Consider the following 26,694-nt stretch of genomic DNA (forward strand, 5'->3'; position numbering starts at 1 on the left):
CTTGCACACACACATATATATATATATATATATATATAACTCCATCTTGCTCCATTCTAAACAAAACTGTCCAACAAACGGGAACGTTTTTGTGATATTTTTGAGGCTTTTTAATAAAGTATATATATATATATATAGCAGCTGGTGTTAGAACCCTTATCCACCATTGAAGCACAAGCAGCACCATGAAGATTCTTTTAGGATCTTCAGCCAGAATCTCTTACTTAAAGACGCCTCTGACAGACCAATATTAGTTAATTCCGTTTCGTACTTGATTTCATTTTATCACTCTGGAGGGATGGAAAATGAAGTTGACCTCAACATGGTTTGAACTCAGGACATAGAGGGCCAGAACTAAATAACGCAAGGCTTACCGATTACCGATTCTGTTAATCCACCGCCTCAAACTGTTACTTAATGGTTTTGCCATAGGCCAGGGAAATATCACTATCACAAGAGACAAAATAAGATACTCAGTGGCATTTCGTCTGTCTTAACATGCTGGGTTCAAATTCCGCCCAGGTCAACGTTAGCTTTCGTATTTTCAGGGTCTATAAAATAAGTACGAGTTTAATTGAGTGGCCCTTTTCCCCAAATTTCAGACCTTGAGGCCATAGCTGAACAAATATCTCACTAATCTCATTTCATTTCTTTTCGTGGGTTGTTCTAAAGGAAAAAATTACCTCCCTTGGACTACAAAAATCAGTTCTTTTTTTTAATTCTTGAGTTTTTATTTTGTTGTTTTTTCAGCAATCAAATTAATTTGTCCCAAAAATATGACAACGTTGTTTTCCTTCTCTGAATTTAGATGAATTAATTATTCTCGGTTGAATAAGATTGGATGTATTTGTGGTGTAAATAATAAGTTATTTTGGAACATTTTCCATCGTAATTCTGTTACAACATGGCTCACCTTACACTAAACAACAACAAAAACAAAAGTCTAACAACGAATTATGACAGGGAGGAAATTGCTTGTGTAAGAACTTACTTCTCAGCCAGCGTTTTGTAACCTTTGTTTTTTTTTTGGGGGGGGGGGAGTATTGCACACTACAATTCCCCTACCCCTCAATTGTAAGGTAAAGTATTTATTGTATGTAAACAGATCATTACTGAACTAGCATCTAAGTGGCTGAGTATTCCAGACATGTGTATACTAAATGCAATTCATGGAAAAAAACCAGCATAACTGTGACAAAGCTGACCTTTTGAATTACAGGGAGAGAGTCTGTCAAAAGGGCTTCCATACAGTTTCTATCTACAAAGTTTCTCTCACAAAGGTTGAGTCTTGTATCCAACAGGATCTATTTCTAACATTAACTTTATATTAAAATAGTCTTGCATACAACACTATTGCATAACATTGATGATTTCATATTAAAGTAGTCTTATACAACATTATTGCATAACAAACAAATTTATATTAACACTACAGTGTTGCCCATCATATGATGGGAACCGTCCAACCCATGCCAGTATGGAAAACAGACATTAAACGATGATGATGATGATGACTAGTTATCTTACAATAAACAACGGCTAAAACTTACTGGAATAGACACACATTCATTTTGCAACATCGCATCACAGAACTGGTTTCCTTTCCAAAGCGTTCGAAGAGTTTCCAGAATTTTCTTCTCGTGATTCAAAACCATATATTTATATACTTTGCTTTCGTTCTGTCTTTGTTGCCTACAAAAAAAATATAAACATGTTTACAAAAAGAAAGAAAAGAAAGCAAACATAAAAGGCTGGAAACATAAGATTTGTATCCTTCAACAACACATTAGTAAGGCCTTGAAAGGAAAACTGTGTAGAAAGAGAAATCCGGTGTGGCCATGTGGTGCATAGGGATGACAACAGTGGCATAAGAAGTGCTGAATGTGTGAAGTAGATGGTGCTTTTGGAAGGGGAGCAATTCCAAGACACAAGTCCAGGTAAGGTTATTTATGGAAGACCAGCAGTCGCCCTTGCGTACCAGCACCCCCTCTCCATGCCACTGATGTTATCCGAGGGAAAGGCAAAGGCTGATGCAGCTTGGCACCAGTGATGTCGCAACACATTTCTACAGCTGAGTGAACCGGAGCAACGTGAAATAAAGTGTCTTGCTTAAGAACACAACACGCACATCTCAGTCCAGGAATCGAACTCACAACCTTGTGATTGTGAGCCCAACACTCTAACCACCTGTGCCTTGTGGTTTCACTTGTCAGTAGAAGCCATGCACCTTCACAAGTAAGTAGAAGACACAGAAATAAGTACTAGAAGTTAATTCGTTTGAATAAACTCTTCAAGGCAGTGCCACAGCATGGCCACAGCCCAACAACTGAAACAAGAAAAAGAATAAAAAAATAACAAAAGGACACATTGAATAATGGTCACAGTTGGATCCTGTGTGATGTTTGGTCAGGCTGACCAGAGCTGACAGCAAACACCAGGTTAAAACAAAACAACAGCAAATCCAACTCTAATAACTGACACTATATTTCAATCGTTCCATTCTTTTAACTGTCACCAACTGCAGTGTTTTTACATCCATCAATGAACATTCTGTCAGCTGTCAGACAGTGTGTATATTATTAACATATACACATTGTTTCACATTCAAAACATACACAAATATATATATATATAAGTTTACCTCTATGGATTTTCTATAGAGTTCAGAGCCAGCACTGAAATTGACAGCATTTCGTGCCACAAATATGTCTGTATAAACAATGCAATCAAAGACAGAGAAAACAGGTAATGGGTGTATATGCATATTTCAGGAAGTATTGCTCGTCCATCAGTATCACATCCAACTGATCAACAATTCACAAACACATTGCTTAAATATATTAGTGGTGTAACACTAATATATATCTTGTTGTATTTTGGGATGGTCGTGTTTTTTTTTTTTTTTGCCTAATAAGCACACGCACTATATATTTTACCTCCACTCGTTTATTACTGTTCTTATTTTATTATTTTAACTCATGTCCATTGTCCAGAAATCTTTTGTCACACATCTGTGACCTCTTCAGCAACACTTTTCATTTTCGTGTGTTCTTGCTCCATTTACTCCTATATATATATATATATATATATATATAATTTATCTATAAGAGAAATAAGGATAAACTCAAGTTTATATTATTAAAGTTCCTACACACGTTTCACCACTATCATTGTTTGGAACTCAGCTGTAGGTGTTCAGAGAGCATTTAGATGCTCAACCACAAAGGATCATCAAGGAACACAGTATTGCATTAGGAAGCAGCCTAGATTATGATAATTTATGTGGAGCTCTATATATAACAATAGCAGACATACATCTATTTGTACACACATTCTTTACTCTGTGTGTGACTGTTCACAGTCTATGCAGAGCTACAGCTGTAAACAGTGACGTAACCGTTTTTCAGCTCAGCTACAAATGATAGCATCACTATTTACGAGTTGGGCTGCTGGTGATGCAACCATTAGTGGCTGTGGCAGCAGAAGGTGACATTTGTTGATATTTTTTGTCAACAAATCATCTGCTAGCTCTACACATTTCAATTCCTCTTGAATCCAAAAGAAAAAAAACAAAAGGAAACCCTTTCTGGACAAAGAGTAAATAAAGGTTGGTGACAGGAATAGTAAATGCAAGAAAATAAATCAAAATTAAACCACGAAAACAATGAATCATATTTGGAATACTCTGAAAAACCTTTCAAAAGTTTTCCTAAGTCTTAGCATAAGACTGAATTCTTCAAAATTTAAATCAAATATTGAACTAACAACAAATCTCACACTTAAATAGCAAGATTTATTACCAACCTTTCCTCGGCTAATTTCTCAGCCTGTTGCTTCTGGGCTTCCATAAATTCAGCCTGTTGCTTTTGAGCTTCCATAAACTCAGCCTGTTGCTTCTGGGCTTCTATGAATTCAGCCTGTTGCTTCTGAGCTTCCATAAATTCCGACTGCCTCAGCTTGAACTCCATAGGGTTCACTGCCGCTGTTTCCACAATGTCTTTCTCTGCTGCTTGTTTCTCTACCTGAACGTTACCATTGAACGAGTTTAGTGAGTATGTATTACCTACATTGTTAACACTGGGGTACAGTTCACAGTTGTTCTCCTCCTGGAAAATTAAACAAATACCATTAGATAACCTTGACATTGTACATGCATTGGTCACCATGGACTATGCTCATAGTGATTCGACAATGAAAACTAGACGTTACCATATAAATCATCATCATCATCATTTAACATCTGTTTTTCCATGCCAGCATGGGTTGGATGGCTCAACAGGGGTTGGCAATGTTTCTACAGCTGGATGCCCTGCCAAATACTCTACAGAGTGTACTGGGTGCTTTTTACATGACACCATCACCAGAGCATTTTACAGGGTAGTAGCACAGTGCTTTTTATGTGGCACCAACACCAGTGCTTTCTACATGACACCAGTACCAGAGCTCTTTATATGGCACCAGTACCAGAGCTCTAACAGTACCAGTGATTATTACATGGAAGCAGCCCCAATGCTTTTTACCCTATAAATTATATTTACAGCAAAATAAGCTAACTACTTTCAATCACCTCATTAACAATAAACTAAGATAATTACTGCATTTTTCAGCAAACAAATTGACATAATAGATATTGTAAACATTCAAACAAAACACTCAAACATTGTCTCTATCTTTCCATATTCTGCTGCATTTCACATGGAATTTTTGGTCCTCCAACATTGTCTTGGTGTAGAAGTCAAAACCTACTATTTTTAGCTGAAAAGTGTGCAGTGAACTGTGTAAGCTGTTCATGAATTACACATGTAGGAAATTATGTAAACTAATAAGTGAACCATGTGATCTATCTAATGAACACTGTAGGATAAACTTTGATAATTTTGGGGGAGTAATCATAAATGTGCGGTTGTTATATAAGATAGGATGGAAGTACAATGGATACAGAATAATAAAACATGTAGAGTAACTTTTAACATGTGGAGTATTTATGAGATGTGGAATAGCTATGCATTTGAGAATAGTCAAAACATATGATGGGGATGGTTATAAAACATGTAGTATAGTTATAAAACAAGTGTGGTAATTATAAACATGTGGGATGGTATGACATGTGGCAGATTTGTAAACCAGTTGAGAGCCACATGTTTTGTAATTCTCAACATATGTGGCAGGTCTATAAAACAGTGTGATGTTTACAAAACAATGAAGTATTTTTTTACGTTTGGAATCATTACAACACATGTGGCAGATTTGTAAAACATGTGGGACACTAGGTAGATAATAGCAATTATAAAAATCCAACAATATTAAAATATTCAATTTTACTCCCAAAATTAAAAAAGCAATTCAGTCACATCCGAAGCAGAAGAATGAATATTTATTAGAGATTTTGTAAAGAATTTCCATTTTAACTCTTTTTTGTTGTTGTTAGTGAAGAGAAGGAAATATTTGATGACAGGCCAACCACTTCAAACTACAGAAGCCCTTTTGTTACAACAAAGCAAAAAACGAGGCATTTGTATTTCTTTTGAAATACAATGCTTTGTTTCAATTTATTTTTTAAATAACTTCATTATTATTATTAAGTAAGTGTTTGGGACATAAAGAAACATGAAATTTTGATGGATCCCCTTAACCCTTATGTCCCCATATTTCTGTTGAAATTCATTGCTTTGTTTTGATTTATTTTTAAAATAATAGACAACTCAGTAAAATAACTTTGTAGTTATAAATCTGATGTCTGGAACATAAATTAACGGGACATTCTGATGGGAGTTTTTTTTTAGATAATTTTTAAAGAAGTTTGTGACACAGAACCATGGGTGGCTCCGGGTAGAATGGTATCAAAAGAAGCTTGGGCTTCTTTTAATTGAGATAGTTTTGTAAGGTTTTCCTCAAGCCACATAGCTTAGTGGTTAGAGTGCTGCGCTCTCAACCAGAAGATACTGGTTTCAATACCTAGACCAGGCAATGCATTGTATCCTTGAGCAAGCCACTTCATTTCATGTTGCTCCAATCCACTCAGTTGGGAAGTTAACCTTGTGAGGAACTGGCATCCTATCTTGTAGGGTGGGGGTGCTGTTGTGTTGTAATCTCTACTGCAATGGAAACAGGGTCAAGCTCCAGCCTTATGAGTCCTGGAGTTTGTAACAGACTTAAGTCTAAGCCTTAAATCCTTTTCTTGGGATGGTGGAATGATGAAAATGATAAAAGAACTGATAATCAACCTTTAACCCTTTTGTATACTGATTATTCTCTTAAACGTAATGCTTATCTATCCACATTTTCTTCAATTAATCATGTATTATTTTGTAGATTTAAGCTTTTGATAATGTGATTGTTTATTTTTACAATGACACTGTAGGGTAGGTCTGAGAGGTCAGATCTAGTTGGTATAAACATTTAATCAGGTAGAATATTTCAACCTGCTGTAGCTGGTTTAAATGCTAAAGGGTTGACAGCATTCAAATTATTCGGTCAAATATAATGCTTGTCTATTCCCATTGTTTTGAATTAATTGTGCATTATCTTGTTTTGAGATTTCAATGATGTCATTGTTTATTTTGGGGACGACATGGAAGGGTATGTGTGAAAAGCCAGATCATAAAATACATAGAATACCTGGGCCGGATGTGGCCACTTTAAATGCTGAAGGGTAAGTATTCTTAGTTCAATTCTAGGACAGCTTTGCTTTTCATCCCCTCTTGGGGTCAAGAACGTAAGTATCAATTCAAGAAACTCATATGCTTTCTGCAAGGTCTATGAGAAGAGAGGTCCAGTTGTTACATAGGACTGAGGGTGGGGCCAGAGACCCAAGAAAAACTTTCTGACAAGGTGGGACCCAAAAGGAACTTCATTCCATCTTGCAAAATTTCTCTCAAAGACTTTTGGTCACCTCTATAAATTCCTGGCATTGTACCAATATTTGAAATCATTGTTGGTTTAGTTAGTCAATGGCCATGATATATTACTGGTACTTATTCCAACCATTTGGGGGAGTTGTTCAATCTGCTAGAAATAGCAGCCAAAGTCCATCAAATCACACCTTGCCATCTTAAGAAAGAATATACATTGGATAATGTGGTTCTGGCTTTCCTGTACACAAGAAAAGACAGGGATGGTCACATGCCTTCGATCACAAGTCTGCTCCATCAGGAATGACCTGGGACTGAACAACAATTAAGTTATGGTATTTTAAGGTTAAATCAACTGAGGCAAATGTAGAAAGCTCAAACAAACCATGTAAAAGCATGGAGTGTGGTGCTCTACTACCTCACAGCTCTACCTCCAACTACCACCCTCACAAGTCTTACTTCTTCCCAACCACCCCTCCACCTCTTTACAAGTCCTTCTAAAGCTATCACTGGTGGCTGTTGTTTGCTGAGTTTACTTGACAGAAAACAGACAAGACTGAATGTATGAAAACATATGAAGAAGACCAGTCCACCCTCTTGACAACTAACAACAAATATCTCAGTTCATTGACCTATAAATAGCTTCTGGGGTGTGCAGTGACAATTGGAATATGTTGCTCTATTATTATTATTTATTGTTATCTGAAAGCAAACTGGTTCAATAGTTTTCACACACAGCAGAGTTCCACCACCATCGCTATACTAACAACAACAACAACAACAACAGTCATGGTGTTTAATTGAGACACAATACCACAGTGGAGTTGGATAAAAAAAAAATTAACAGAACTGACCCACTCCAGTATACCACTGGTTAGACAAATCTATCGACTTCCATGAGAAAAAAAGTAAAGTTGGGTTTGAACTTGAAAAGTTACCATTATCATCCTCATCAGAATTGTTTTAACGATTACTGTTCCATGCTTACATGGCTGAATAGAATTGCTGCTTGAGGCAAACTTTCTGTTTTGGAGCCCTCAACTGTTTCCAAGCAAGGTAATATTTCCTCCATGGTCAGATAGGTTTTCACTTTGGACTGGAAACAAAGGTCACCACTTGCAGAACAGAGATGCCCGTTTACAACCATCACATGATGTCAAAACAAGGAGACACACATTATCATCATTTAATGTCCGTTTTCCATGCTGGCATGGATTGGACAGTTTGACAGGAGCTGGCATGGCTGGAGGGCTGCACTAGGCTCCAATTGTTTGCTTTGGCATGGTTCCTATGGCTGGATGCCCCTCTTACAGCCAATTACTTTACGGAGTGTACTAGGTGCTTTTTACATGACACCAGCACACACACATATATATATAAAACGATTCTGCAAGCTTACCACTTTATTAAATCATAATAATTATTTCTACTCTAAGTACAAGGCCTTGAAAATTTTGAGGGGAAAGGGGCTAGTTGATTACATTGACCCTAGTGTTTAACTGGTACTTAATTTATCGACCCCCGAAAGGATGAAAGGTAAAGTTGACCTCAGCGGAATTTGAACTCAGAATGTAGCCACAGGTGAAATACCGCTAAGCATTTCACCTGGCATGCTAACGATTCTGCCAATCATTAAAATAAAAATCATTCCTACTATAGAAACAAGACCTGAAATTTAGGGGAGGAGGATCATCGATTACATCAACTCCAGTGCATAACTGGTACTTATTTCATCGACCTCAAAAGGAGTCAATCCTGGCGGCATTTGAACTCAGAATGTGAAGACAGACAAAATACAGCTAAGCATTTCGCCCGGCCTGCTAACAATTCTTCCAGCTCACCACCAATCATACCAATCATCATGGTTCAACAGCACATACCCTACACAGTTCCCACCCACCACTCCACCATGATACCAGTCACATAACACATAATCTACAGAAGCACCACCCAATAATACAACACACAGCACAAAGTCTACCCAATCACCACCCAACTGGAATAATACAACACGGATTCTTACATAAGCAACACCCAATACTCTAACATGTCTCTCAACCACCACCATCATCATCATCATCATCTATAACTCGCATAACCCATATTCTACACAAATCCCACCCTATAATAAAACACAATCCACAGCATAGACCCTCTCTCTTTCTCCTCACAATGACAACTTGACACCAGGCAACGGTGGAGTAGTAGAATCAGTAAAGCATCAGATGAAATGCTTTGTGCTATTTAGTTACAGCTCTTTACGTTCTGAGTTCAAATACCGTTCAGGTTGACTTTGACGTTTTTTTTGTCACCCTTCCGGCTTTGGGATGGATGGGGAAGTCACTAAAATAAAGTACCAAGTACCAGTCAGATGACGTTGACTTACCCCTCCCCTCAAAAATTACTGGCTTTGCACCTAAATTGGAAACATTATTTAGTTACAGCCTTTAATGTTTAGAGTTCAAATCCTACTGATATCAACTTGAATCTTTCGTTCTTTCTGGGTTTCAGAGTTGATTACATAAAAAGTACCAATTAACTAAGGAGGCTGCAATGATATTTCCATAAAACTTCCAAGAAGTGGGTGGAATTACAGCAAATTCCATAACATAACACTCAATGCCATGGCTCAACAATTTTCATACAGCATCAACTCCGTTGATGGAATTGTTGCTAATTTATCAACCTTCAACAAGTAAATTTCTGGCAAACGATTAAACAAGTACCAGACTTTAAAAAATAAGTGCTGGGGTTAATTCATACGACTAAAAGCTTTTCAAGGCGGTACTCCAGCATGGCCACAGTCTAATGACTGAAATAAGCACAAGATGATAAAAACACATCTTGATTTTAAAAAAACAAAAAACAAAACAATAATTTTTCATACTTTAGAATCATTACCACTTTTTAATAAGGTACATCCAAAAGAAATTTAATGAAAATATTGCACAAAATTGATAAAGAACAATGAAAATTCCGTGATTTTATATTGATGTGATCAGAATATTTAATGTAAAACTATGTTTGGCAAATATTAGTAATTATGTTGATATTTGATTGGAAATGACTAAGTTTTAGACACAAATTACTGCATTCTTGCAGATTTTGTTTACTAAATGAGTCAGTGCCCTTAATGCTAAAAGTTGTTTCCAGTGTTTATTGAGCCTTTGGATAGCCACAGAGACCTCCCCAGGGGACAATATTGATCATTTTGCTGACCCCCGCTGCTCTACCCAATCAACATGAAACCAAATAGCACAACTGACATTGTACATAATCTACACTCATTATATAACACAACACACAGACAACAACATTAGAACACAACTCAAAAGGCAACAGAAACACCACAGAACATTCCAACACAAACACATATTCAAACCCAGTGCTTCTCAATCGGGGTCCATATAAGATTTTGTTAAAATGTATCTCCAATAAATTGCTTATATTTCTACAATACATAAAACATTTCAACCCATGCCAGCAGGGAAAACAGACGTTTGATGATGATGATGATGATATATACATTGAACTGCTATGGAGGCCCAGCAGAGTAAAATTGAATTCAAAGGGGCTTTTTTGGCATAAAACATCTCACAACACACACCTGCACAAGTAAAACACGAAATCTTAAAATAACACCAGAGACAACAAAATAAAATTGACTTAAGACACAAACATGGGTTCGCTTCCCTCCCAAAAGATAATATGTTTTGTCATACCCCAGGTACATGGAGATGAAGTAACTGGTGGTGTTATTGGATCTGCGATAAAACTATTGCAGAAAAAAAAAAATGGTTTTGATCTGAGCAGAAACAGAAGGCCAGTACTTCTGAAGAGAGAAGGGTTAATCAATACCATTGGCTCCAGTGCTTGATTGATACTTTATTTTATAGAACCCTGAGGAATTTGAACTCACAAAAATCTAATCGCATCAAAGCTTTTTTTTTTCCAACGTTCTAATAACTCTCTGCCAATAACAATAATAATCCTTTTCTACTGACACAAGGCTTGAAATTTTGAAAGCAGATGGCTAGTCAATTACACCAGCCCCAGTATTTAACTGGTACTTACTTCAGCAACCCCAAGAGAATGAAAAACCAATAATAATAATAATAAGACTTTCTACTATAGGCACAAGACCTGAAATTTGGGGGAGGGGGGATAGTCAATTACCTGGTACTCAATTTATCAACTCTGAAAGGACAAAGTCGACAACAATAACAATAATGGCCTCAAATTCTGGCACAAGGCCAGCAATTTCGGTGGAGCGGGTAAATGGATTGCATCAACCCCTAGTTTTCAACTGGTACATATTTTATCGACCTCAAAAGGATGAAAAGCAATGTCGACCTCGGCAGAATTTGAACTCGGAACATAAGGATGAATGAAATGCCACTAAGCATTTTGCCTAACGTGCTAATGATTCTGCCAGCTCACCAATAATAAGATTCTTTATTTGCCACAAGGGTAACTAATGAGGGACATTACTGAGACGGGTTGCAAGGACAGACAAGGCTTTCGATCAAAGTGTGTGTGTGTGTGTGTTTTAAAAAATATATGAAGATGTAAAAATAAGTAACAATAAAAATTACATGGGCACAAAGTCAGAAATTGATGGTGATGGGAGACAGTCAACCATAGCAATCCCAGTATTTGACTGGGGTGTATATTTTTTGACCCCGAAAAGATAAAAAACAAAGTTGACCTCAGTGGCATTTGAACTCACAATGTACTAAACCAGAACAAACATTGCAAGGCATTTTGTCAGACATTCTAACGTTTTGCCCAAACAACGAAAATAATAATCCTTCCTATTATAAGCACATAGCCTGAAATCTTAGGGGAGGGAGCTAATTCAATTACACTGACCCCCTAAGTGTTCAACTGGTACTTATTTTATCATAAGTCAACCTCGGCAGCAATTTGAATTCAGAAAGTAAAAGCTGGAAGAAATGCTGTTAAGCATATTGTTTGGCATGGTAACCGCCAGATCATCGCCTTTTCAAAAAGAAAACAAAAATTACTTTTTACTATAGGCCAGGGGTCTCTATGGTGGTCAATATCGACCCCTGGGGGTTGATAAATGCCAGAAACTGCACATCTACTTAATTATTATTATTATTATTTATTTATTTTCTTGTACATACCTGAGGGGTGGGGGTCGATGAGGAATCAAAGAATTCCATGAAGGAGTCGATGGTCTAAACAGTTTGGGGACCTGCTATAGGCACGGGCTGAAATGAGGGGAAGCACCCAAAAGACTGCTGAAAACTTGTGGATATTTAAGGTTATATGTATTAAGCAGCTACCCACACAAGTTCTACCAGAAATAAGACCGAATCTGAGTCAAACCAAAATAATAATAATAATAACAGTTTGTTTTCAAAAACTGACAAGAAACTCTGCTTTTATCGTAATCCACAAAAACCTTCAAGAACTTGCTTTCTGCCTCCAAACTTTGATCATTTTACTTCTTTCAATTTCAAACAGCTTAAGAAGAAATTAGTAAACGTAGAGTGTGTGTGTGTGTAAAGCCTTTATAAGTACAGGAAAATAAAGTATGAGTACTACTACAGGAGTCACTAAGGAAGGGGTATATCGGTTGGGTGGTTGTGAAGAGGAACTAAAAACCCAGCTGGTTCCTCTCAACTGTGAAGAAGTAAAATGGATCGATTGTAGCACAGTGTGTGCGTGTGTGTGATCAACTGACAACAGCACAGCTTCCCTGATAGTATAGCGCTGCATCTCGTATGTATAGTTGAAGACAGCTATAGTATACGGGTATTATTATGGGGTATGTATAGCTATCACACTATAGACAATGAGCACCACCGGAATACAGAAGTATTACAACAATCTAGGAATGTCACAGGCACGTAAGGGTATAACTGGACCTGTGAAAATACGTTACAATTAGCCAGGTACCCCTATAGCATATAAGGGTATGACAGTTAGGACTACAAATTAATTGTAGCACAGAAACCATCGTAGAACTTGAGTAAACAGATATGTAAGAGAAAAACTATAACAGAAAATAGAATATTTAAAAACATCAGAGTATTATAGTAAATAGATCGGGGTACCATAGTTAGTACATCCGAGTACCATCAGACACATTTGGGTATCATGGTATATACAAGCGGAGTACCACAGCAAGTGCATCGAGATGTCACAGTGATGGTATCCCAAGAAATTTTAGGGTACCAGAGCAGATGCATCAGGGTAAGACAGGTATTATGGTTCCATAGATACATTAGGTTATCACAGAATAACGCATTAGGGTAGTATCAGATACGTCAGGGTACCATAGCAGCTAGACCAAGATAGCCACAATAGACAAATCGACGGAGTCGCACGACCTGCTAGAAATAGCAGCCAAATTTCCTTCAGATCACATTTACCGTCACACAAAAAAAGACGAGATGGTTATGGTTGGAATCCCTTTAGGAATAGAGCTAACCTGGAACCAAGCAACAACTATAATAGACACATCAGGGTACCTCAAGGACTTCGAAAGGGTGGAAAGAATTTACCAGAATTTGTTCAACTTCTCAGATTAATGTTAGAGTTACCTTCCTTTATTTACAAAATGAGGATATAAATAGGGGTGGATATATACTGTTATTGAGGCTGCTGGGTACAGAGAGAGAGAGAGAGAGAAGTTCGTGGTGGGTGGTTTAACGAGGACGAAGGTGAATGTGAGTAGTATATAACTTACCTGAGATGATTTTTTATTCCGAGAGTGAAGTGAAGTGCCAGAATGTGAGGACCACGTGTTTGTAGTGGCGACATGTGGTGTTTGTAAGGGACGTTGTGCTGGTGAAGGGACCTCGGGTATGGATCCTTCGTGAGGTGCTTGACTACAGGTTATTCGACTGACATCCTTAGCATCCAACCCACCTTCTTCCATTAGATACAGCAGTGTGGAACGCAAACAATGGTTTGTGTAAACTTTAGACAAACCGGCGTCGTTCGAAATGGATTTCATAAACTCGGCCATTCTCTTCTCACCCATCGGCTGTTTTGTATACCAAACTGTGTGATAGGGCGGGTCAACATTTAGCTTTTGATGACAGAAGAATCGCGGATAATGTGGGTCTAATTTGGAAACATATTTTAGGAACATCTTTACGGGACAATTAACAAATCCTACACGTTCTTTCATCACTAGCTGGGTGTTACTTTTACGGGTTGTGTCGCCGGCTTTATCGATAAAGTAAACATAACGCTGGTTGTTAGCATCGACGTCCATGCCGAAATTATCTTTGGTCAGGTGTGGTAAATTCTGTCGGCACTGACGTCCAAAGTAGAGGTAAATATCCATAAAAACTCTCTTTTGGAGTCGATCAGGATCAGAAAGATTTTGATTACACCAGGCATATGCTTTCTTAACTTCTTCCAACGATAAAATATCGTGATGCTGGACATCAGCTTTCCCTTCCAGCTTCAGGCATTCGCCTAACGCCACCCATGCATCATTTAATGGTTTTTTCAAATAAGCATCGTTGAGAAAATCAACTCCAAACTTCAAAGTAAAGCGATTTAAGGCGTAACGAATACTTCTAAGGGCATTGAATTTATATTTACTGCCGTCAGTCCGTCTGAGATCGTTAAAGAAGGTGGTCAGGTAGGTAAGAAGTCGCTCCTTGGCAGGCATGTCACCACTGGTCACATGGTAGGACAAATTTTCCAAAGACAATGGTTCACCTCGCTTGGTCAGATAGTGACGGAATTTCAACACCGCGTATTTCTCAGCCTGTTGACTGGACTTGGAGTCTTTCGTTAATAAACCTTCAAATTCTTCGTTGTTCAACGCTGTTGTGAGGTACAAACCACCGTCTACAGCAGATGTGTTGAGGTCTCCAACGAACGGAGGGTCGGCCATTTTGGATGTCACAACACAGACTCTCTATACAAAGCTTCTTTCCAGTTGTGCGTCAGCCACGTTGCCAACCAGAAAAAATTGTTTAATCCGATTAATACAGTAATAAACTTAGCTTGTTGTGTCAAGTTGTGAAGTAAAATTTACCTGAGAGATTCGACATCAAAAACTTTCGACTGGTTTTAATATATCAAATGAAAATTGTTACACGAGTCTGTGCAGAGGAGAGAAGTGAAAAAAAAACCTGCTAAACCACGACTATCAGAAAAACTGTTCAAATAACAGCAGACATGAGACATTAGACACAATATCACTTGGTTTTATATGAGCAGTAGAAGAAAAGCTGGGCGCTGAGATATTCTAACCAAATCACAACTTGAGTACATGTGTATTAAACTGCGTTCAGCGAATGTTCTCGAGCTTGTGGTGCGTTGTTTACCGTTCTGTGTGATGGTCGATTTAGGTCAGACTGCAGTAAATCGATGTGTACTGAGTGTAGCTAGCCACCAACAACTGACTGCCGCCCCTCTCTGAGTAAGCCTAACAACAGGGTTGTTATATCGACAAGCAGTTTAACTGTAAACAACAACAAACAGCAGGCTGCTGATGGTGGTAGGTTGGTTTCGAGAGGAAAGTAGAACAAGCAAGCAGACAGCAGCTGCCTAACTACCAACAGCAAACCTACTTCACACACAACTCTTTCTAGCTTTATTGCTTCGCCCTCTCTCTTTTATTATTCTTATTCTTTCTACTAAACCAAAAGCTTTTCCACCTCACCCTTCCCCCCTACTCATTCCTGACTTTTTATTTCTTCCAACTCTAACATCGAAACAACATTTAAATTGAACTTGGGGGGGGGGGGGGAGGAAGAAAAACCAACAACTGGATTCATACACATATTGCGTGCTACCCAGAGATATATTTAACTGAGAGATACATAATACATATATTATATTATACAATATATTATATAATATATATATACACCATAACATTTGGGTGCAGTTTCACGGAGAGGAGGGGGAATACCAAGTGCTTTGTTAGAGAACAATTAAAAGTTACAATGCTCTGCCACTATTACTACTACCACCACAACTACTATTACTACGTGGTGGTGGTAATAGTAGTAGTTACGGTGGTGGTGGCGGTGGTGTTGTTAACAACAGCAACAACAAAATCAAGGCGAAAAACCTCACATTGTTAGCAAAATAACAATGTTACCAGACTGACTATATTAGTCAAATATGATAGCATCAGAATTCCTTTCAGATGAAGGAAAATAAAAGAAAAACACACACAAAGCAAAACAGAACAACAAAACCTTCAATACCAGCTGCCATATTTGTTGTTATAGACTGTCGACTTGTTAATGGTGATGATGATGATGGTGATGATGGCGGTGGTTGTGGTGGTGGTAATAAAAATACTAACAGTGGTAGTAATAATAATAATAATAACAACAATGGTGGTGTTGATGATGGTTGTGACGGTGGTGGGGATGGTAATGATAATAATGACGGTGGTGGTGGTGGATGGAGGCGGTGTTAATAAAACAATCAAATAATGCTAACAATTTCTAATATAAATAGAAGCAAGCTGAGGCAGTTGTGACATCAGAGCGTTGGACTAAAACTCATTACAATAACTTAGTCTCTCCCAGATTCGAGTTCGAATCCTGGCAAGACCGAATTCAATTCATCAAACAAACAAAGAATAGAAAGAAAAAAAAAAAGAAACCAATGTTGTGTTACTACTATACGAAATGATAAAGAGGGTGTTGTGATGTTCATGGCTCTTCCAACGAGTTAAGTAAGGGACTAACTGAAGAGAAACTATTCCAGTCGGAGTTCGAAACTGTGTCGCTGGTTTGACTCCCTGGCAACTTTATCCATTTCATATTCTGGTACCAGTCAATACATTGGTTTCTCCCACTGGTACAGAACCGAGAATATGATGAGAGGCGGCGTATAGTCGGTTTCATCAACTCACCCGGACACCGAGAAAAGAAGGGGTTATCGACGGCCAGGATTTTAACTCGAGACGGACAGGGACAAAATTAAATTCTGTGAACCATTGGGGGTTTTGTTTGTTTGTTTTTTCATCTTTTAGTCAAGAGGAAAAGGCAAGTTGCCGTTGACATTTTACAGGGTCTCTGAAACTGGTAGCAAAATAGGAAGAAAGTATCTTTAACCCTTTGAATGTGGAAAGCAGAAATATTCCGCTCAAAATGTTATTACCGGTAAATGCGGAAAACGGTTTTAACCCAAAAGCTTTCTAAAAGCTCCTTTCCTTATGCTGCAAGGAGCAGAGAAATCCTCATTTTTACTAAAGACAATTTTTTAAATTTTCTTTTTTTTCTTTTTCCACATATTTCATTAAATATTTCTTTACAGAGCACGAATCAAATACTTAAAGCGAAGGATATGAAAACTGTACCCAGCAATTCTATTTTGGGGGTAGATAACACCATAACGGGAAGGACCAAGAAATTTAATTGTGCAGTGAAAGGGTTAAACGCCGAAGCCTGACTCGAATGCTTGGTATGAAAAGTAGGCTCTGCTATTAAACGAGGTAACAGGTTAAGGTGACCACCCAAATAGTATGAGGGTGGGATTTGAACTCAGAACGCAAGGAGTCGAAACAATGTTTCTGCTAAACCACCACCTGTCCCGGAAGGATAAGAGTCGACTTCAGCAGGATTTGAACTCGGAACAGAGGTTAGACTTTCATTTACATATTACTGCTGTGATCATAATTGATGTCATCTTCTAAGGCGGCGATCTGGTGGAATCGTTAACACGCTGGGCGAAATGCTTTACATTCTGAGTTCAATCTCCACTGAGGTCGACTTTGCCTTTTATTCTTTCACGGTCGATAAAACAGGTACCAGTTAAGTACTAGGATCGATATAATCGACTAGCCCCTCGCCCTTAAAATTTCAGGCCTTGTGCCTACAGTAGAAAGGATTATTATTACTGTCATCTTCTAAGGCGATGTTTTTAGTAGGAGTTATAGGTGTTGGTGCCTTTCCTAAAGGAATCTCTGAGATAAGTCATGAAAAGCTTTAGGTTCACACCAGGAATGGCGGGGACAGCCGCGCAGACGGTCAAGAACGTTATCTTTTCTCCCGTTTTCTCCAACGAAATGACCAACACAATGAGACTACTGAAGCCAAAACGAGGGCCATGCTGCCGTTTGGCTCCTGGTCAGTTCTGATCGAACAGATCAATGACCAAAGGCGTTCTAGTCACGACTCTCTCGCTTTTTCCTTTTCATTTTCTTTCTGGCAGGCGTAGTGTATCTAGGACTACATTATATTTTTAAGATGACGGGGCATGATGAGGGAGTAGTGGCTGTTATTTCTAGCATGTCGAGCAACCAATAGAAGTTCCGTCGTTTGGGGAGCATAAAGACTGTGGACGTCCAGGCCCTTGTAACAGAACCTAATATTGTGGGGTGGAAGCGCTAAGCAGCGAGAAATTTTCTCCATGACAAAACACAGTAAATGGCTTGTTTTCCAAATACGCCACTGGCATATTTGAACTACCATTCTGCAAAGTTGGACACAGTCATCTCTCATGCAGTTGATCAGTTAGTTCAGGCACAGGTATTGCTGTGTGGTGAAGAAGCTTGCTTCCCAAACATGTGGTCTTGGGTTCAGTCCCACTGCACAGCACCTTGGGCAAATGACTTCTACTACAGCCCCAGGGCTGACCAAAGCCTTGTGAGTGGATCTGGTAGACAGAAACTGAAAGAAGCTTGCTGTGTATATGTGTGTTTGTGGGTAACAAATTAGATCGACCCAGTACGCAACTGGTACTTAATTTATCAACCCAGAAAGGATGAAAGGAAAAGTCAACCTCGGCAGAATTTGAACTCAGAAGGCAAAGACAGATGGCATACCGCTAAGCATTTCACCCGGCCTGCTAACGTTTCTGCCAGCTCGCTACCTTATTTTATCAATATATATTAAAATAATATCTATAATGATATTTATTGATAAATAAATATATCGGGTGATATTATTATTGGAATACAGCATCTGGAAAACTAGTGATGAACTGTCTGTTAAGATCTACCAAAGATATATGATATGTGTGTTTGTGTGTCTGCTTGTGCTTATGTGTGTGTGGTGGGGGGGGGGGGTGCACAGATACACACACACAGTGTTTTCTTTCTTCAAAAGTTATACGATACACATGCTTAGAGTAAAGATGTATACAGTCCCTCTATCTCTCTCTCATACACACACTGTGTGTGGTAAGTAGGACATCACATCAAGATCTTAGGTTTCACCTATTGTCAGCTGGTCATGTTGAGTCATGCAGAGTATTAGAGTATATGTTGGAGGGAGGGTGGATCTTAGATACTCACACTAGAGAGTCTAGGTAACACACACACACAGCAACCACTTCTGTATTCACAGCAGTGTGGTGTGTACCCCACCACCACCACCACCACTATATTGCTGTAACACGCAATTTCTAGACATGGTAAGACTATTCTTTTCTTTATAAACAACGAATAAGGCTGAAAGAGAGAGAAAGGGAAGAGGGGGAGAAGTACTCAGGGTCTCCCTTTTGTATGAAAAACAAACAGTAAAGTGGGTGTTAACATAGATAATGTAGTGAGCCAAGAATCGTTAATATATTCATTTAAAAAATTACATTTGTAATGAGGAGAAAAAAATCGTTAGTGTTGTGATTAATTCTGATAAAGTGGAGCAGGGGAGATAACCCTGAAATAAAGTATTGCATTTGCCTGTTCCCTTCTGTTTTAGATTATTTAAATTGTTCCTCCGAGGAAGGATTTGGTTTCTAAGAAAAATACATAACTCCATTGTTGGAATAAAGATAACAAAAAACAATTCACGCGCGCCAAGGCTCTGGTCTGCTATAGTAAGAAGTGTGGAAAGAAGTTTGCTTCCCAACCACATGGTTCCACGTTTAGTCCCACTGCGTGGCATCTTGGGCTCGTGTCTTCTACTATAGCCACGAACCGACCAAAGCCTTGTGAGTACATTTGGTAGACGGAAACTGAAAGAAGCCCGTTGTATTTACTACGTGTGTGCGTCTATGTGCGCGCACGTATGTTTGTTTACTTTCTCGTAACTTGGGGGGGGGGGCAAAAGAAACCAAGCTTAAATAATTCGGTTATTGGGATCGATACAAGGCAGTGCCCCAACATGGCTACAGTCTAATGACTGAAACAAGTAAACGATAAAGGACACACACACACACACACATCAACACACTACGGTAAATCCGAGGGTTTTTTTTTTACTTAGGGAACCGCGTAGTCGTAAAAATTTACCCACATTACTAAATCGTACGTGAATCGTATTACACCCACCTTACTCCGACTTTGTTTCCTCAAAACTTCCAGAAAAATGGATATTTTTTAATGAAATTTTTTTTTCAATACGCTTCAGATAATGTAGATACGATTATATCGGAATTTTTGTTTAAAATGTTTACAGAGGTGGCGGGGGAGGGGAGTTTCTGAATATTAACACTTGTCAGCTTTGTTTCCTCATAACTTTAAAAAAAATGGTAACTTTTTTTTTTAATGAAATTTACTACAAGTATCTTCTAGATAATGTAAATTACGATTAAATCGGAATTCAATATGAAAACAAAACGGTAAACACACACGCACATACATACGTGACACACGTCACAAGTTTTACGAAATTTCAAGTTTCATTTCGTGATGTGTCAGTATGTATGTGTGCACGCCCACCAGTTTTTTTTTTGGGGGGGGGGTCCATATTAAATTCTGATATAATCGTAATAAATACCATCTGGAAAGCATTTATTGAAAATTTCATTAAAAAATATCCATTTTTCGTAAAGTTATGAGAAAACAGAGCCAACTCTTGTGTATTTTCCGAAACTCATCTCCCTACCATCGGAAAAACTTTTTTAACAACAAATTCCGATGGAATCAAAAACTATACCATCTGAAACATATTTGTAGAAAATTTCATTAAACAATATCCATTTTTCTGGAAGTTAAGAGGAAACAAAGTCGGTGGGGAGCACACTTGTGTAGGTAATACCTCTTTCCTATACATCCCTACACTCGGTCCAAAGGACATCTATTCGTTGTAGCTAGATCTGCTAGAAATAGCAACTAAATCTCCCTCAAATCACGCCTTCATCTTTAAACTGGCTCCGTTAGATGACGTCTTCGGTTGCCTGTATTTAAGAAAGACGGGATGGTCACGTTTGAAATGCCTTTGGTAAAAAGTCTGCTCGATCAGGGTTGACTTGGCGGAGCTGAACACCACCACTCCTCCCAACAACAATAAATAGGGCCTTCGCACACCGATATCGCCCACCCTCCTATCACAATACAACCCACACTTTTTTTATACCACTAAACACCCAATTTCTTGCAAGTCGACCCTCTACGTAGACACTCGACCTGCTAGAAATAATAGTCAACTCATCTTCAGATTATATCCTCACTGTTTTAAAGAAAACAAATAGATCCTCCCCCCTCCCTTAAGATGGTAGGGTTTACCCTCGATACACTGGCTGAATTTCGTTTTAAGTAAAAAGACGAGATTGTCACAGTCGGAAAGACGCTGATTACAGGTTGCCTCAGTGAAGTTGACCTTGGGCTAAACAACAGCAACATATATGGAACCCTTCACCTTACTCAAATGAAACATTGGCTGGTATACGCCAGAGTGTGGGCACATTACATGTTATAGTTATTGTTTGTAGTAAGGATTACGGAAAGGCATAATAGCCGCAACTTCGCATCACTCTATACATCACTATACTCGAGTCAAAGAGTGTAGTGGTCGCTCAATCTGCTAGAAATAGTAGCTTAATCTCCTTTAAGTCACACCCAGTTATATCTGAGTGACTCTGTCTTAAGACTGCTTTTGTTATCGGTCTATCAATGTCAGTTAAGCAGCTCCCGACTAAATTTGTGACATCACTTAATTTACGACGAGCAAGAGTCATAAAAGACTGGAGGACAGTGGAAGAGAAATAAGGTCCAACAGGTGAAGAAGTAGAGATGGAGGTCTGTTTTATAAAGATGAGTATTAATGAAGAACTCACCACAGGGACGTGTTTCCTTTCAATTTCTTGTATGTCTAAGTTCGATTTCAAATCGATATCAGTTTCATTTCCTTGAGATGATGATGATCGTTGCTTTGGCTTCTCCATTGAAACAGAAGTTATGTCACTAATATTGCTGACATCACTAGAGGCAGGTGCTATTGTATTCGGTGAGTTCTGCGAGAAGAGTCCGTTCCAGACGAGATCAAAGACCGATTTTGAGGTAGCTCTTATGGAATGATTTGTATATATCTTGGATAGGCACGCTTCTGAAGAAATTTCTCTCATCATGTTGGCGAGTTTATTGAGGCCGAGAGCTGAACAATAAAACCAAGGATCCTGTTCAGAAAACGGAATTATATCCACGGGACGTTGAAATAACGCCTCACAGCCAGAATGACGTTTCAGCAAAAACTTCCGAAAGGCTTTCACTGGACATATGTCTGTGCCAGTTTCATAAATCCGTTTGATTGGTCCACCACCAAACGATGGATCAAAATCTGTGGTCAAATATATTTTGCCCTGATCGTCGGTTTCAATTTTAAAGTGACTTCCTTTCAAATCCCTTAGGTTTTCTCTACTTCGTCGACAAAAAAACATTTCAGTCTCAAAGAAAATCTTCCTTAACAACCCTTTTGGCGTGTCGGGTGACAAAATCCCTGAACTATAAATTTTGAACATGTCATCCTGACTAATGGGAGGATAATGGTTTATATCTCCTTTTCCTTCTCGTTTCAATTTATTGATCTGAGCAGTAAAAACTGAATTAAGGCGAGGGTGCTTAGTAATATCGACTTTACGTAAGTCTAACAAGCGCCTTCTTAGTCCGAAACGAATCGACAGCAAACCATTCTTCGTATACAGATCACCATCTGGCTTTCTTACCCGCTTAAAAAAAGTTATCAAATGACTGATAAGGAGTTCTTCATCAAAATTTTCAAAATCAGTCCTTCCATTATTGGTCTCCTTTAAAAAGGCTCGAAACAATTTAACAGAACTGGCGGTGACCCGTTTAGTGTTCCTCGAACCTGCCAGCTGGCTACATTCGTCTAGGTTTATGAAGTTTATAGAATTCATTGCAGGAGGAGGGTCATCTGCAACTAACAGAACATTTTTATCGCTTTTGGTTCCGCTAACAATATCAGCGTTGAAGTCATTCATAAAGGATTGCGTGAGTGAAGACGATAATGGCTTTGAGTCAGCTACATCCGACATGATCACCAAAATTTCCGAGAAACTGTCGTATATCAAACTCCTGCATCTGATTGGAGGAGCCGAATCACGTGAGTAACAGCTCGCGTAATGACGCACATGTGTCAAATGATTACAAAGTAAATTGGTTGGCAAAAGAAGGGAAAACAAAGGTTGTTTATTATTAAAAATTTAATCAATGAACGAATGAGATGACAGCAAATCGTCATGACATATTGTAGCTGTAAACGAGGAAGGCTGTGAACTTAATTACGTGTATTTGTGACTGGCTGCTGTGTGACAAGGCAAATCGATCAGTCAGTAAAAATGACAGCTACACTCTGTCATTGTAAAGTCACTGTCAAACGATCGTTTTAAGAACCAACATACCTCCTCTCGTATCTCTGCATTTGTCTCTCTATCCAAGACGATATTCTATTGTGAGTGTAGTAAGCTTATAAAATACAATACATACCAAAAAAGCAAGTACTCGACGTAAAGGTTTCGATTCCTACCAGATTTTCACACGTAACCATCAGGTCATATTTTTATTTTATTTTTCCTTATTTTTCAAATATTTAGGTTTTTGTATTTGGTTTTGCAAGATCCGTGCGTTGAAATACATTTTGTTGTATCTCAGGAGGATTTCTCAATCACGTCCATATAAATTTAAATACAGAACTTATAAACTAGGAGACCGACTTGGAGTAAAGCGAGCATGTCAATGAAGGGATCGCGAACGACGACAGAAGGACTTTCACAAACGTAGCTGACCGAACGATTTACAGCATACCAACACAACTGTGCCGCCCTGGCTTTTTTGCCTCATAACTTTCAGAAAATTTCATATTTTTTAATGAAATTTTGTACAAGTAACTTTCTGGTCGTATAGATTACGATTATATTGGAATTTAATGTAAAAAAAAATATAATACTGAGCGCGCACACATTACACAGAAACAAATCACATAATTTTTTTCAAAATTTCAAGTTTCATTTTAAGGTAGGTGGTGTTTGTCAGTACTGATGTGTGCGCGCCCTCAATTGTTTTTTGCGTTAAATTCCGACATAATCTTAATCCACATTATCTAGAAGGAATTTGTAGAAAATTTCATTACAAATATCCATTTTTCTGGAAGCTATGGGGAAATCAAACTCTTTTACGAGGGTATGTCGAAGTTATTATAAACTTTCAAATGTTTATATATTTCGTGAAGTTGTTTCTTGTCCCAATGTGTTCGATATTTCAGCAGAGATATTCATTCACAGAACCCAACGAAGTTTCTTCGGATTAAAATATCTTTGTTTTAATTTCAATATTAATCATTTAAAAGATGAATGAAGTTGAAAAACAACGTGCATTAAGCGTGCGTGCGTGTTCGTACGTCAGTGCTGTTATGTAATTACGTGTACTTTATAATGTATGTGAGTAACCATACTTAATGCGACTGAATATTGTTAATATTCGCCTAATAAATTTAATCAATGTGTTTAATAATTTATCTTATGGTTTTTATAGTTTGAATTTCATATACATGAGGCCACCCTTTTAAGTGTTTAGGGCTCCCTCGAAAATTTCGGGCCTTGTGCCTAGAGTAGAAAAGAATCATTAGAATGCCAAGTAAAATGCTTGGTAGCATTTTGTCCGTCTTCACATTTTGAGTTCTAATTCTGCCGAGGTTGACTTTGCCTTTAATTCTTTTGAGGTTTGATAAAATAAGTACCAGTTGCATACTGAGGTCGATGTAATCGACTTATCCCCTCTCCAAACTTGCTGGCTTTGTGCCAAAATTTGAAGTCATTACATATATAACTAGTGGAGGCACATGGCCTAGTGGTTAGAGAAGCGGACTCGCAGTCAAGGGATCATGGGTTCAAATCTCAGACCGGGCGATGTGTATGTTTATGAGCAAAACACCTTAAGTTCCATGTGGCTCTGACAGAAGGTAATGGTGAACCTCTGCTGACTCTTTTGCCACAACTTTCTCTCACTCTTTCCTCCAGCATTTAGCAGCTCACCTGCAACAGAGCAGCGTCCTGTTCAGATGGGGAACCTATACACCAATGACACCAGGAAACCAGCCCTTATGAGCCCCAAAGTGAAAGATCGGTGATAAATTGGTTTCTAAAACTGAAAACTGCATCCTCACCGAACGACATTTGCATATATGCAAGAATTGCTATAATTAGTCGTCGATCAAATTATGTGTGATTCCATTTATAACATTACTCATTACTGTAAATTGAAGCTATCCTAGTGCTAAAAGCTATAGACAATAAATAATATCCTCGGTGGTATCTCGTATTATTGATTTTTTTTTACTGCGAATATCGAAGTTGGCAAGAAAATAAAGGGACATAACTACGGAGAGACACATTCAGCCGGAAGGTGGAAATAATCGTTTATATTTCAACACCACCCAGAGCAGTCTTACTAGGATTATAGGCCCCATACTATTTACTTATTGACAGCATACAATATACGCTGTCCACATGGCCCTTTTTGGGGGTGTACATAAGATTTTGCTGTTAAAATTCATGTGCAATAAACTGGTTTTACTTCTACAATATACAAAATATTTTAATTTTTTGCATACAATTCCAAATGATATTTAATTATGAAAATATAATGGGACTGTTTTAAACAACAAATGTTTATTTGGATCTTGTAGAGTAAAATTGGAATCAAAGAGATCTATGGGCAAAAAATGGCTGAGAACCACTGTCGTACACAGATCAGAACTGGGTGCCTATAGTGGTGTGGCCTCCAAGCAACTGTTCCATGTTCCCATGCCTGAAAACGGCACTGCCACCTCTCCATTGTTTTATTTAATCAGTGGACACAATTGTTCAGTCACTCTACAGACTTCCACCAGTTTTTCAGAAAATAATCATTTCTAAAAGGATATTCGATATCATTTTAAGCCTATCATACTTTTCCCAGTCGTTCTTTCCTGTACCTCATCACCTCCTTTCAACAAATGGCATTTTCATGAATATCACCCTCGCCATATTTTGTGAATTCTTTTTTTTTAACCTAACAGTAGCTAATTTTGCACTTAGAGGTTTCATTAAACCATCAAACAGGAGCCTCTTTTTCGATATTTGCAAGGACAAGTGGCACCATGTTGAATTTATTTATAGAAATTACTGAAGTGAGGACTAATGGCAGTGATATTACACACCTTGCCACATCATCAGTCAAGTATCTACTCACTGATAACACAATGTCCAACTTACATTCTAATCCTGACAGACTTTTGTTTTATTTTTTTAATATATTTAAAATAAAAGGATTCCACTGAGTTTAAATATTTTGTTTCTGAGAACATTCACAATTTGTCTAAACATCCAGTTCCCATTAGGCATTTGCCACCATCTTGTGATCCCACAATGCCCACAACTGGACACTACAATCCAGGTTAAGAACCATTAGTTCATATGGATACAGAAGTCATTTGTCCAATGTACCATGCAGTGTGAATGTCCTGACATTGAGTGATAGTTGTAAATTAGTGTCTTCATTATATACACACCAGTTATATTTTACATATATACATGTGTGCACGCACACACATACATACTATACCATATATACACACACACATACTATACCATACATACACACAGTGTACCATACATACATACATACATTATGACAAGTGAAGACAAGGAGATGGTGCCCTAC

The 26,694-nt window shown here is 38.2% G+C and overlaps 1 protein-coding gene across 3 annotated transcripts in view; it reads right to left on the minus strand.

The window, feature by feature from the left end:
• The window catches only part of LOC106879774 (uncharacterized), a 33,656-nt gene extending 8,328 nt beyond the window's left edge, over nt 1-25,328 (minus strand). Inside the window, exons 1-4 of one of the 3 annotated variants that reach the window (XM_089363526.1) lie at nt 21,816-23,893; nt 3,858-4,106; nt 3,805-3,827; nt 1,551-1,692 (exon numbers count right to left, since the gene is read on the minus strand). In XM_089363526.1, the coding sequence (XP_089219652.1) occupies nt 1,551-1,692; nt 3,805-3,827; nt 3,858-4,106; nt 21,816-23,030 (1,629 nt within the window). In that variant the 5' untranslated portion in view covers nt 23,031-23,893. Of the gene's footprint in view, nt 1-1,550; nt 1,693-3,804; nt 4,107-13,572; nt 15,564-21,815 lie in introns of those variants that run through there. The other 2 variants (XM_014929470.3, XM_014929472.3) reach the window with 2 other exon arrangements.
• Between the last annotated feature and the right edge of the window lie 1,366 nt (nt 25,329-26,694).

This window comes from Octopus bimaculoides, chromosome 15, assembly GCF_046866305.1.
Source record: "Octopus bimaculoides isolate indiv1 chromosome 15, ASM4686630v1, whole genome shotgun sequence".
Lineage (NCBI taxonomy): Eukaryota > Metazoa > Mollusca > Cephalopoda > Octopoda > Octopodidae > Octopus > Octopus bimaculoides.